Source organism: Onychostruthus taczanowskii, unplaced genomic scaffold, assembly GCF_017590055.1.
Source record: "Onychostruthus taczanowskii isolate IOZ18803 unplaced genomic scaffold, ASM1759005v1 scaffold32, whole genome shotgun sequence".
Lineage (NCBI taxonomy): Eukaryota > Metazoa > Chordata > Aves > Passeriformes > Passeridae > Onychostruthus > Onychostruthus taczanowskii.
The window spans coordinates 6433269-6447619 of NW_024500572.1; the positions used below are offsets into that span (position 1 = coordinate 6433269).

Genomic DNA, 14351 nt, shown 5'->3' on the forward strand with positions numbered 1-14351 from the left:
GCTTTAGAAGTGCCTCTCTCCATATGAATGCTGCTGTGAATCAGAGACTGTCAGCCCCAAGGGGGGGTCTGATACTTCTCAGATCAGAAACAAAACAAAACCCACCTCTGTTTCAGTTGAACAGTTGAAGGCTTCCCTTCAGGATGCCGATTTGTTCATGTGCTGTTGACGTATGGTTTCTGAGTTAATCTGAAGTGAGCTCATTTTCATACCCAGTTTCAGCATCACTGAAATTAATCAAACACATAACCTGGAGAATATTCATCCTAATGTAATCTAAAATTACTGTTTGTGTTGTGCATGCCTAATTATTCATCTTAAGTCATCTCTGGAAGATACATACTGCCTTGTTTGTGTTTTTTTTTTTTTTTTTTTTTCAATATTTATACAGCTTAATGCTTAAAGGTAGCTGCAAAGAACATAAAGAACTTACCATTCTCTTTCTTAATCTCCTTTACAGAAGGACATGTCACTAAAGCCTCAGGAGCGGAAGGAGAAATGGGAGAGGCATCCAGGCAAGAAACCTAGAGAATCTGAGAACTGTGTATCTGCTGAGCCAAGTGAGAATGGCCACAACAACGATGCGGGGAGCTCTGAGAGAGAGGCAGACAGAGGCAAGGAGCGGATGAAGAAGAAACTCCCCTTGAAGCTATCCAAACAGGTAGGGAAATACTCCTCACCTGAAGAGACTCCCTTGGCCTTGGGCACTGTGAAATGTTGGCCTTGCTGGTAGGTGAGGCTGTCCATGTAATTGGCATCTCTGGTTACCTGTGCTGGTGAAAACAATGAAGATTTGTGGCCAAGTGCATAAATCCTGTGTTGAGGGCAGGTTCCATAAGCTGATGTGGAAGCCAGGTGCGCTGAGAAATGCAGGCAGGAGCAGATCTCCCTGGTGCCTGCAGCTTTGAGGCAGTGCAGTGGTTTCTACAGTAGATTTGTGGCCCTGATGGCCTTGAACACAGGCAGAAATCATCCATCAGATCATAACATCTTTGGAGGATTTGTGCTGGGCAGTGTGCACCTGGAGGCTGCAGGATTCTATGTCCATCTCATGGCTGGAGTTTGACTTACCCCAAAACAGAGTGTTGAGGAGGAGAGACTGAGTATTTTAGAAGTATTTTGCAGGAAGCTGTGCTCTGGCCAGTCTTTCCTGTGTATTCCTGTGCATTATTAGTTTTCCTTCTAAAATGTGGTAGAGCATTAGTAAGAGAAGAGTTGTGATGCTGGAGGGAGTTATTCCAGAGACTCCATCTGAGCCTCAGCGTGTGCAGAGGGGCAGGTGACAAAGAAAAGGCACTGAGGCTGGCAGGCTCTTTATCACTTAACTGCTGCTCAGCAGGGAGATTTGTTAGTGACTTAGTGTGCATTCATGGTTGGCAATCCCCGTGGCACAGCAGCATCTCTCCGTGGACACTTTCCCAGTTGTCCTTAACAGGGTGCCAAGTGGCAGCCAGTGGGAACACCAGTGTACTTGACCTTCCAGCGTTTGTTCCGAGCTAGGAAACGCACTAAGATGAAAAAGTGGGTTTTATTCTCCATTTCTCCAGCAGAAAAAGAGCTGTTTAACTCAAGCCACCTTCTGTTCTGTGAAACTAATCCAGTGTGTGTGCCAGACAGCCCAAGATTGAATTGTCCAGTTACAGGAAATGTTTTTTCAGACTTGCAATACTTTAACATTTAAAAATATGGTGAAGATTCTGTCATAAAACCCTCCCCTATAACTTCTCCACCACACACTCTTTTGTGTCAGCATACTGATTGAGAAGGGCTCATCACATTTTAAGTTAGAAATTCTCATGGTCTGGTGAAAGTTGTTTCTTCAGTTCTATTACACTGCAGGAAATGCAGTGCATGGCAGGGATTTGCATAGTTGTGGATGTGTGAGACAAGTGGGGAGGTTCCCCCTTCCTGCAGGAGGAAAAGGTTGTTAACAGAGACATCTTCTACATGAAATTTAAAACTCTGTTTCACATAGCTGTGTCCACTAGGGATTTCATGGCACTTCATAGAAGCCCCTGGGGTAAGAGATTTTGTTGCACTGGCAGACTCTGATTTCTCTCATACTCTGCTGCCTTTGTTTCCCAAATATTTAATTTATTGGTAATTCAGCTTTGAAAAATGAGGATGTTTTTACTTATTTCTTCTGAACAGCATTTGGCTGCCATAGTGGTTAAATAGGGGAGTTGCTGCCACATTCATAAAAATCTGAATTCAACTTCCATTGTTTAATTTTTTTTTTTTTAAACCTGTAAGGATAAGTAACAAACTCTAAAAAGAGTGAGGAGCTTGCACAAAGAGTATAAAAGAAAACCTGTGATGAGTGACTCATTAATACATGGTGCCTCTTCAAATAAGTCACACTTAGAATTCCTCTCTTGTGGGAAAGGGAGATTTTTTTTTAATACCTGCTGTTATCCTAGCTGATACAGTTGTGAAAACCAGACAAGTTTGGAGGATTGTAAACTTGATGAAAGTAGCAGCAAAATCTAAGGTACATAAACTAGGCTGTTCTTAGTTCAAACTCATTATGCAAATGATATAGGCAAATTCAATATTTTTTCTTTCTTTTTAGTAATCACAAAATTCACACCTAGAATTCTGGCATTTCCTGCCAAGCTGTCTGGACAAATTTGCTGTAATATTAAGTTTCCTGGAATTTAGGGGGTGAATTTTGCACCTCAGGGTTATTAAACATAGATTTATACCTATTTTGGATAGCTTACTGTAATTAATGCTAATTATATTGAGATGTTGCTTAGGAATTACTGTTCAATTTGAAGCTTCCCTTCTACTCTCATCCCTTCTCTTCACAATGCTACTGAATTGTCATCTTTTCTATGCAGCCTCCTCTAATAAATCAAATTGGGCATTATAATTATGGCATTCTGCTAATCCTTGTAGAGAGGTGCAAAGTGGTAAGCTGATTTCAGTGCCAGGTTGTCTGCTTTGTTTAGAAAATTAGATTTATACCTCACTCCATTTGACAAAGCATCCAGATTGCTATTGCTCCTGAATATTTGGTTGTTCTGTACCTCGGGCTATGGGGAGAAGGCTGCAAGAACCAATCTGTCCTTTCCAGCCTATTACTCCCAACTGTGTATAAAAATCATTCAAACACATTTATCTCTTGCTGTAACTAAGCAGAGGGAGAAAAAGGCATTTCCAATGGTCCTTTTGTCCAAGATTTGTCAGACTTTGGGGCTGCTGTCAACACATGTTCACAGGGAAAGGTGCTGACTTGAAACTGCTGTTCTGCAATGGGGATCAGCAAAAGCTCTTGCAATCACCAGGATCAGGTGTGTCAAGGAGTGAAAGTGTTCAGAGCTGTGCTGTTTTGGTGTAGGCTGCAGTAAATCCAGCCCCTCTGAGAGGCTGTAACTGCCTCCAACACCGGAGCATTCCTTGCAAGTCCAGTTCATTGCCTTTTCCAAAGGCCATGTCCAAAGCTAACCCAGTGGTTGGGGGGAAGGGGACAGTGCTGGTGGGGGAGAACAGCCTGTCACCCCCTTTAAGGGATTCAAAGGGTTGGATGTATAATTTGATTAGATTAAGTAAGAGGTACATATATGATGAAACCCCTTAGTTCCAGTGCTCCCTTATGTCTCCTCTGTTGTTCTAGTTTTTGGAGAGTCACTCTTTGAACTTTGAGTCACTCTTTGATTAGTCTGAGCTGAGCTGTTCTTCTCTTTTCTGGTTTCATTTTTGGAGTTGCTTATTCCTCTGAATGTCTGAGCAGTGTGGACATAGAACAGTTGGTGGTTTTTTGGGTGTTTTTTCCCCCTTTTTTCTCATCTTTAGGACACGTTGCCTTTTCTGTACAATGACCACCTTCTGAAAAGAGTTGTGGCTAATAGGAAAGAGTTGCTATTATTTCCAGTTAGTTTAACCTCGAGCTCTCTGTTTAGTCAGCTTGGGAGCATCATGGTGTGTTGAATATATTTAGCTGTTAAATGTGGCTGTAATAACACAGTGTTCTGCAGATAGTCATTTGTCACGAAGATTAGTGTCTTACACCTCCTCCTTCCTTTTCTCACCCACTGTTTAAATCAGCCGAGATGAGGGAGAGCCTCCGAGGAGCTGAGGAGAGCAGGGTGCTGCAGCATGTATTCAGTGCTCATAAATAGCCTGCTGGCTTTGGAGCCTGGAGGAGAGGGCAGGGGAGTTAACAGGGTCGTGTTGCTCCGGAGGCGTGACATCTCTGAGACTTCAGCAGGAAGCTGGAGGGAGGGAAGGCACAGCTCATTCCCGAGCCTCATTCACTCCCCAGCCTTCCCCAAAATGCTGAGTGTACTGGTGATTAATGTATCGTGTTGCCGTGGCTCTTGCTGGACTGGAACTGCTAAATTGCATTAACAAGTTTGATTACCTATTCATGTGGTTTTGCTGTGATGCTCATCATCTCGTTATCCAACATTCATTAATGGCTGTAACACCCTCCCTGCCCCCCAGGAGGGCTGTGCTCTGGGCTGCTGCTGATCTGAGCTGAAGGTGATACACTAAGTCATTTTTTCCATCCAGGATGCACGTTGTTTCTTCTGATGTCTGGGTGAAAATTGATAGCTCCTTTCCGAAGCATTTACATACCCTTGGCCCCGTTTGTGCCTGGTGGTGGTACTGAAAGGCTGTGGGGCCTTTCCCAAGACAGGTCTAGAAACTCATCTGGATAATTAAATACTGTGGAAAATTTCCTTTGGCATCATACTGCTGATGCTGGCGGTTGGGCAATAGGACCGTGTGGCTGCTTGAGTTTTACTTGTATTTTTCAGATAATGGTAAATAGTGTTTATCGTGGTTGGATTTGAAGGCACTGGTGGGCTGGAGGCAGTGTGTGCTCAGTGGTGCACGGTTCAGAGGCTGAAACGTCCCTTTCCTAGCTGAGCTTCAGCAGCCACCTAGGAGAGTGAGTCTGAAAAATAACCTTTGCAGTCTTTGTCTTTAGCCAAAGGACATGGATATGCCTGTTCTCCCATGGCTTAATAATGTAACATTTGGAAGCTGAATTGTGTCTTAGAGGGTCTAGATATAACAGTAACTTACTCTATTGCCTTCAGTATCTCAGCTACTAAAACCCAGTGAATTCTAGGCAGTCAGCTCACAGGGGAAAAAGAAAAGAAAAAGAAGAAAGGTTGCCTTTAATGTGGGGTTTGGTGATTGGTTTGGTTTGGTGTGTGCTGCTTTGGTGTTTGCATTTCACTGCTTTTGAACACTGAAATTATACAAACTAGTTTCTTTTTGTTTCTAATTGATGTTACTCCTTTTGTTAGCAGATATTGTTATTTAAACCTTCTTTGAAACTAAACAACAAAGCAGGAGGAAAAAAGTCCATTTTCTTTTAATCAGCAAAACGTTGCTTAAAAGCAGGATCCATTTCTACCTTTGTAAGTACAAGAAGGTACCATTTGGACACGAAAGCTCTTGCACCGTTTTTTTTTTTTAAAGCAGGGAGAGCTTAAAAAAAAAGTGTTGGCTGGGAAAGCAGGGCTGATAAGGCAGTGCCATTACCTGTGTGCACCTCTGTCCCAGACTCTGGCCGGGCTGTCTGGACAGGAAAACCAGAGTTTGGCTTCCCCCAGTGCTCTGGCTCCATCCAGAGTGGATGTGGCTGGAGCGGAGGTCACAGGGCTCGGCAAAACCTTCCCAAACACCACCTCCCTCCTGAACCTCTGAACAGCCTGGCTGGCTCCAAAGCTCCTGGCGAGGGTGTAGGGCAGGGTCCTGGCCCCGGGGATTTGGGAGGAGCCCTTGTTCCGGCTGAGCAGGGCTGCAGGCACAGCCACAGATGGCCCTGCCCTGCTCTCTGAGCTAATCTGCAGCTGCAGAGGCTGCACAGCTGCCGGGGAATGCACTGGGGAGCAACGGTGCAAAGCCCTGAAATGGGCAGCACGGCATCCAGGCATTAGGTTTGCTAATCCAAGGCCTGAAATCAGCCTCATTTCAATCAATAGCAATCTGTTTGCACTGTCAGGGACTAATTTAAAAATCTGCTTTAAGTCCTGGTTAGGCACTTGGTATTCTGTTTTTTGGATCAAAGTAGAGGGGAGCAGTGGGCATAGCACAGCAGTGGCAGGAGGAAGAAAAATCCTTTGTAAATAAAAAGTGGATTTTTATTTCCCAAATGAAACCCTGCTATTACAAAGAAGTGCTGTTGTTTTTGCTAAATTTATCCAAGAATTCATCAAGATTCGTGAAGTGGCTGCAGAGCCCGCTTTGCAGCAGAGGGAGAACTTTGCAGTGTGTGTAGTTTGTTTAAAATGCTGTACCAACAAGAGACCATTAAAGTCTGCATTATAGCTGTGGCACAGGTAACTTCATCATGGGATTGCAGCCACCTTTGGAGAGCTACAGCACAGCTTCCATAACAGATTTCTGTAACACACTGCTTCAGGAGTAGTGCAAAACAGTGCCATAAACCCCTGGGAACTGTGACAGGAGGCGGCCTTTGCTTAAGCCAGAAAAAACGTATTTCAAAACCCTCTGCAGTTCTGGTAAGGAAACATAAATTGAAGAGATCATGCTCATTAGCATTGTGGGGTGTCCAGTTATTTTTAGACTATGCTGAGGCATGAAACATAAGAATATGTTGGATTTTACTACACTGCAAATACTATTTTCTGAACAGTGATGTAAAGTGTGTTTTGGCTGCTGGAAGTGTGACATATAAGAGAATGTGGCTTTGTCTTTTTCACTGAATGGTGAAATGCTTGTCTGGACCAGTGGGTTCCCCTTTTGTAGCTGACCCTCCTTTGCCAGGATGGCTGCTCCATGTGCCCCACTTGTCTCAGCTTTCATAGAGCTCTCCTGATTCTTTCAGAGAGGCTGGGCAGGGCTGGCTCACCTAGCCAGAATTTTACTGCCATGGGCTTTTCTTGAGTGGGGATTTGTTCCTGGGTGTCAGAGCAGGCAGGGCCTGGGGGGCCGTGGGGAATGGGGATGCAGTGAGTGCCTTGCATGTTCACTCAGCTCCCTGTTGTGTTTAAGGATCAGACTGCTGCTGTTACACATCAACCATGCTGTGCTCACAGTTGCACCCCAAGGCTTTGCCTGCAGCACTGGCTTCTGCTTTCTTTGTCCCTGCTTTTCCTCTACTCCAAAATTCCCATCTGTCCCCACTCACCTCTCCCACTTCCCAGCATCTGGGCAGCAGCAGGGTGGTCAGGCCTGCAGATGGCTGCTGGCACTTTTAGGATGTGTTGGAGTAGATTTTGGTGATGAAAGCACTGGATGCTACCAGTGCTGCCTGTGCTGGTCTGTGTGCAGTGACTGCAGGGTCTCCATCTGGGCTCCCCATGGCAGCAGAGGCAGGAGCTGCAGCCCCAGTGCAGCGTGGCTGAGCAGAGATCTGGAACCGGAGTTACACATTTTTAGGAATTTCCTACAGGGGACAGTCCAGGGGAAGCAGCTCCCATCGGACAGGACTCGTCCCCCAGCAAACAGGGGCTTGCAAACCCGATGTTCCTGGTGGTTTCAAAGCTAAGGCAGGTCGGAAAATTCAAGTGGTAGAAAGATAGTTAAGCCACGCTGGTGCAGTGTTAGGAAGTGATGTTACATGTGTGTGGAGAATCAAAAGCTCCATGTTTTAAAACTCTTGCTGGTCACCTTTAACTTCTCTGCCTGCATTGAGATGACTGATAAGGACTTTAGGTCACATTTGCTTAAATATAGCCTCAGAGAGGAGCAGAATAAAGGGAAACAAGGCTGTCTCTTCTCGATGACAGTCTGTAAGTAGCTGTGAATGAATCTCATTACAGCAGCTTCTTTTGAAAGGGAGAAATAAAAAGGAAATTTCATTGCTAACAACTTACGTGGCATTAGATGCTATAAAAAAGGTTGGTGGTGGTCATTGGTTACATTGTTATAAAAGAAGAGCTAAATGGTCTGTAATTTAGAGAAGGGGATTTAATTACATGAAGTAATTTACAGGAAGCTATAACCACTTGTATCTTTTTCTCTGTTGAATATAATTGGTTGACACAGTGCACTAAGTCCTCTCTTTTCCTTCTTCCTTCCTCTCACTTTGTTTTATTTGTGGGGTTTTTTATTTTGGGGACGGTACCAAGATAAAGCACTTCTGTTGTATCTTGTGATTTTAGCAAGTTGAAAAATGGAGTAGTGGGGGCTATTTGAATAGATTCAGAGCCCTGGCTGGAGGTTTTTGTTGTACATCTCTCCATAGCAGTGAGCCAGGACATGTTCCAGGTGTGCTGTGAGATGTGTAGAGACATTATTCCCAGGTTCAGTGTGGATGCTGCAGGAGGAGCTAGGACCCTGAAGGAGCCGCAGTCTTTTTGGATGTTGTTTTTCTGATTTGGAGAAGAAGCATTTAAAGGTTTACTTCATGTTGATTTAAGCACTAGCTACCCAATATTTTAGCTAACTTTTCAGAACAGGCTGGGATCTGTTACCTAATTGTAGCCTCTGTTCCTCTGCTTGCACCACATGTCTGCATGATATCTGGGATGATCACAGGTATTTTTATTGGTGTGAAATAAGCACAATTGATGCAGACAGCCAATATTCTTCTCCTAGCACACTTATCAGTGTGATGACTAAACCATCTGCGCCACACCAGTCTAAATCTGAGCTGATTTAAAACAAACAACATGACATCCCAATGTCACACGTGGTTGAGGCAGGATAAATACCTTTTCCATGAGGTGCTGTTACTTTCCTCATGCAGAACTTGCCCTTGCTGACTGCTGGCGGTGGATCCCAGCTTCTGCAGGAGGCTGCAGGGATACCCAGTGTGCCAGGATTGCTTTGGCAGCTGCCAGTCCTTGCCTGAAGTCATCAGTGGCACTGGCCCAGCTGACTTTGCTTTCCTTGTGGAAGCCTCTCAAAGCTCTGCTGTGTTCCACCTCCCTCTCAGTCCTCTCCCTCCCAGGCTGCAGCCTCGGGCAGTGTTACCCACATCCCTCAGCCTCTTTCTGGGTGGATTCTTAAGAGAGAGAATTTTCATCCTTCTGCCTGATGGATGGTTTACGCAAACTGTTGAGTGAGCACGTCTTTGAAGGCGTCTCTTAGGTAAAATAAGCTCTTGCGTTTTTCCTTCAAGCAAGGTTATTAGTAGCTATTCAGGTGAATGCCATTGCACAATTGGTTTGGCAGAATCAGCCTATTTTCCCTAATGTTTTGTCTTAAAGAATCATAAAAATTAACTAAAACCAGCAGGGGTTTGTGATAGATTTAAAGCTCTTCCAAACTTACTGGTTGGGAGAGTCCTAAGATGTAGTTGGGTACGTGTCTTTTGACTCAAGAGGTGAAATATGTTGTGTCTGTGTGTAGGTTTTTCCAGCTATTAGCACTCCAAGTTGATTCGAGAATTTTTCTGAAGTTGAGCCTTGAAATTGATTTATTAAAAAAAAAAATCCTAGCAAGATTTCATGTGTTAAATTTAGGAATTATACTTGTGAACTCTTGTTACTGTTATATGCAAAAGTTGGTGCTTTTTTTCTTTGTAGCTTTCTTTCAGTTTTGCTTTTTTCTGCAGTTGGAATTGTTGAGATTACAAAGCAAAGTATTCCTTGAGTAGCTGCTGGATTCTGAATGTTGGTGTCTAAAGTTAATTGTGTAAATAAGTGCAGGTTTTTCAATTTAGAACCAAATCTTTTATCTTCACATTTTCTTCCCCATTCTATTTCTTCTGATTGAAGGGTTTCAGTTCAGCTCTGGGGAAAGGAGCACAGGCTCAACTCTTCCTTCATCTGCAGATCCATTGCCAGCAGAAGCTGAAGATTAGCAGTGGGTTTCACTTTGCTCTCTGACATTTCCTCTTACAGCTCTGCTTGACTCATTGAGCTAAATAGCAAAAACAAGGGAAAAAACCCTTTCCAGGGGAAATCTTATCCACTGGAATAATGTTGCTGAAAGAATCCAGGGAGGAGGTAATGGATCAAGCAGGGGGTGTTGTCCAGGGCAGCCTGAATAACAGTGCCATGATGAACAGCCCTGTGATGCTGGAACATTGCAGCCTCCTGGAAAGTGGTACTAGATCTCATGAAGTTGTTTTTCTCTTGGTTCTCAAAACTTTCAAGTGGTCATAGGGCAACACTTTGTAATTTGACATGACATTTATTGGCTGTAGTGTCAGAAATATCTCTTTGGAGTTAGAGCTTCAGTCCTTTTAGGATGGGTGTTGGAGGTAGCTCAGCTGGACATTGTGGAGTACATCTGCAGCTTTAACGTGAAAAAAAAAAGAATGTTCCAGTTTCCAGTTACTTTTTAGCTCCTTTGGAGCAATTTCAGTGTATAAAGGTGTAAATGGGGACGACGAAAAGAGTCATATTGTGAGTGCTGCCTGAGCTGAGGGCTTTGAACTTGTTCCACATTTGTACATATGCTCCTTTTCCTCCTGGTTCAGACTGTAAAAAGCGACAATGTAAAAATAAAGCAGTTATTCTTTCCTTACTGCATAGGAAATAACCATAGCAGCTGAACAAAGCTGAGGTGCTCAAAACCCAAACCCCCTTCTGCAGAGCTGGATTTGGTGTTTTCCCAGCACGTGTCCATGCCCTGTGTCAGAGGGGCTGGCAGTGTCACCTGCAATGTTCCTGGGCCATGGTGGTGTCGTGGCTGGGAGCCACTGGAGATTGCTTCCCCATTCTCGTCTCTCACTTTCCTTGCCACTGCCTCATTTTGTTCATAAAGCAGCTTGTAATTGAGTGTTTGACAAAGAAGTGTTTACAAGCAGTGTTTCTTGTGCATAACTGCCTAGATGAGGGGAATAACAATTTGGGTCTGAATTTCAGCCCTCCTTTGTCACTGTCCTATCATCGTCAGTGGCAGTGCTGTCTCTGCTTAAAGAGAAAGATGGATTAAAATTGTTTCAGGGCATGGCACCCAAATGGAATTGTGTGGTCTTGGAAGAAGCTGCCAACTTTTCTTTTTGGCCCCTGCTCATCCTTTGTCAACATCCTGACTTTGAGTGCAAGGTGTGCTGATTAATTTCCAGGTGACTTGGGGGTTTTTCTACGTGGAGTCTGCTGTTTTAGGGGGAATTCTATTTCGGCCATATGAAATGTGAAAGTTGGAGTTCTGCCAGATTTTAAACCTTCTCTAGCCATTGTGGTGGGCGAGATGCTGTCCTAATCTGTGTGGGGTTATGGTTGGAGTTCAGTCTTCATGGGTTGAAACTGACGGTGCAGATGGGACTGGTGTAATCAAAATAAAAGCCACGTTTAGCTATCGCACAGGAAGAAAGGGGCTCTAGGATTAAGCTTTTTAGTTCAGGCAGCATGTGGGTGTTTCAATTGTCCATGCTAAAACCCTTCTGCAAATTATGCCAAGCGGGCAGGGTGTGAAGGGAATAGAAGCAATGAAGTTATGCATGAGTAAGGAACAGCTCAGGCTTTATTTAGACCCATTATAGGCCATTAGCAAAGGGCCTTTTTTTTCTTTAGAAGGGGGTGTCTTTTAAAGGGGCTGTTTGCAGGAATTAACATGTTTGTTCGGGAGTGATGGGAACAAGCAAAGGCAATCCCTAGAATCACCCACAGATAACCAGAGGCACAGGGAGTCCAGGCTCACTCCAGGATGGGGGCTGAATGGGATGGTTCCCCTTAATGCAGGTACCAGTCTGTGACTAAAACCCTCACACAGAGAGAAAAGAAAAAAAATCACAACATATGAAACAAAAGTCATGCAGTCAGGCATGAGTAAGAGTGGTACTCAGCATTGTGACCAACCAGCTTAACTCCTTTCCTGCTGCTTGGTGCAAGCATGAAGTGATTTCTGTAGCAAGTTTGCCAGGGTCAAATCTGCTTTTCTGGGTAGAGTTATTGCTTATTGGTTGATACTGGTGTGTTGAGCAAAACCAGACCTACAATCAGACTTGTACTGACCAAACTAGGAGAGGGTTAACGTGATGAGTGCCCTGCTCAGAGCATCTGTGAATTAGTGCTGTTGCTTGTCAGAGTTATCTGACTGTAGCAATGTACTGAACTGTTAAATTCCTGTACGAAGATCACCACTGCCACTCTCACATCCAGAGTGACTTTTATTTGTCCTCATGCAAAGTACTGCAGGTGTTTTGCTAAGACATCTTCCAAATCCCCATAGTCTTGTTCTGAATCATCCTGCTGCTTTGAGTAGCTCGGTAAATAAACAGTGTGGTTTTATATGCCTGTACAAAAGCTGGTCTCTTACAGCTGGGTATTTCCTCCCTGTTTACCTGACTTGTCAAGAGCAGAGGGAGAAGAAAAATGTCTTTGTGACAGCTTTTTTTTTTTTTTTCCCCTTATAGCGAAGCAAAGGAATAAAGGGATTATTTTTTTTTTCCCCAGACAGTCTACCCACAGCAGCAGCACCAGGGACCTCTGGTAAATTGATCAAGGAACACATTTGACCTTAGGGCTGCTTGTTAGAGAACATTGTTATAGGCACGTTGTAATAGCAGATGTAATAAAGTCTGCATTGTCCCAGAGAAAAAAAACAAAACAGCAGAATGTTTTGTGGTGGGTTTTTTGTTGGTGTTGGTGGGGGTTTTTTGTGTATGTGTTATTTAGCAGGAGCTGCATTGTCTGATAACCTTGGGTCACCTCAAATAGGCATAAGCCTAAGGCAGAGCCGAAAGCAGATATTTTGGTAGTTAGTAGAGGCTTCACTGACCCAAGAAACAGGGAAAGGATATTTTTCAGATATTGGCTATCTTTATAGTGCTTTGTGTTTATCCAACTATCACGTAGTTTTGTAAAGATGACTTCAAAAGCCCTTTTTTATTGCTGCAGCTTTTGAGTCCTAGCTGCTTGAATTGCATATTTTTCTTAACTTTTCTCCAGTTATACAATTACCACTGCTCTGGATCTCAGCATTTACTGACCTGCCAGTGTACTTTAAGAATAGGAATTTATTTACAGTCCCGTGATAGCTGGTCATCACAAATGATTGTTTTTCTATGAGAGTGTTTCAGTGGCTTGAAACTTGGTGCTTGTGAAATCTGAACGCATTTATTGTTCTTCCTATGAATTAAAAAATACAGAAGAAGATAAACTTTGTTGGGAGTTTCTTCCCTGTGAGACTGCCCAGAGGAGCTGTGGCTGCCCCATCCCTGGAAGTGTCCAAATCCAGGTTTGGTGGGGCTGAAATTGCCCCCATAAGGATTCAGTTAGTTGAGAACCTAAATCCCAGTGGCTTGTTGATGCAATGTGCCCCTTGTTCACTCCAGCATCTACACAAATCCCACATACCAAGTCTACTCTGATTTCTAATTCCATGTTCTGACACTAGAATAAACGTCTTTCTTCTAGTTGGATAGATCCAGGCACATAAAATGTACAAGCTGTTTTAAGATGTTTGTTGTGCTCCATTAATGAGACCCAAAATAGGATTTCTGATCATTCCAGAGGCTTCCTTCTGTGGCATCACGTGCTCATTTTCCCGATTGTTATTATTTATTTATTTCGGCGGAATGTCTGTAACTTCCACAGGCAATAACAGGAATTTCTACTGCTTCAGCAGTGTTCATTTACAGGGTGTAGAAAAGGAGAGGGTTTTTGCAGCCCTCAGCAGCACGTGGCCCACACTGATCAGGTGCATCCTGCTGTTCAGACCTGTGGAGATGAAGCTGTCACAGCCTCAGGTGGATCTGCTAAACCTGCTGAAAAGCTGAAGGGCTTCTTCACTTGCTTCCTGCAGCAAAGGCTGTTAACACTACACAAATGGGAGCCCTTAGTTAATTCCTGGTTAGGTATTGACACACTTGTTGACTTGGAGCTTGTTCTGACAGAATTAGGATTTGATCAGCAGAAATCAATCTTTCCTTTCTACCTATCCGGAAAGTGAGCTGTTTTCAGTGCTGAACTGTGTATGTTACAATAAAAATTCAGCAGGTGATACATTCTTTTTCACTATCAGGTAGTGTCTTTCACCTAGTAGTCACTCTGTAAGGAATTAACTTGTGCATGATATTTTTATTTCTGTATTGAATACAAATCTTGATCTCTAACATGATGGTACTTGATGTCTGAGTTGGGGTTTTTTTATGTTTCCAGACTCTGCAGACACTAATTTTAAAATCTCTTCTCTTTGTTCTCCTCAAAAAATAGCTCTGTCTGGGAGAGGAGTAGAGGCCATATTCCATATTCTTGCCAGTAGTGCTAGCTGGTAAAGTTGTTGAGTTTAAAGGATTTCTGCTACCAAGTTGTGCTGCTAGATTATTGGGCAAGCGGATTAATTGCTTAGCCATCCTTTGTGTGGCTGCTTGTCTGTAATGGGGAGAAAATAATTTTTACTTCCTTTTTTAAATGGTTGCAATACACAGAAGAAAAGTAGCAGGGGACATGATGATTCTTGTATTACCATACAGGAAAATACACCACTGTATTTTCAAGCTAAAGAAGGCAGAGAGGAGGTCATTG

At 43.6% G+C, this 14351-nt stretch overlaps 1 protein-coding gene across 19 annotated transcripts in view; it reads left to right on the forward strand.

The window, feature by feature from the left end:
• The first annotated feature begins 466 nt into the window (after positions 1-466).
• Positions 467-14351, forward strand: part of FBRSL1 (fibrosin like 1) — a 369285-nt gene continuing 355400 nt past the window's right edge. For all 19 annotated transcript variants that reach the window (XM_041410159.1, XM_041410148.1, XM_041410156.1 and 16 more), the window contains exon 1: positions 467-661. In XM_041410159.1, coding sequence (XP_041266093.1) covers positions 467-661 — 195 coding nt within the window. The remainder of the gene's footprint in view (positions 662-14351) is intronic.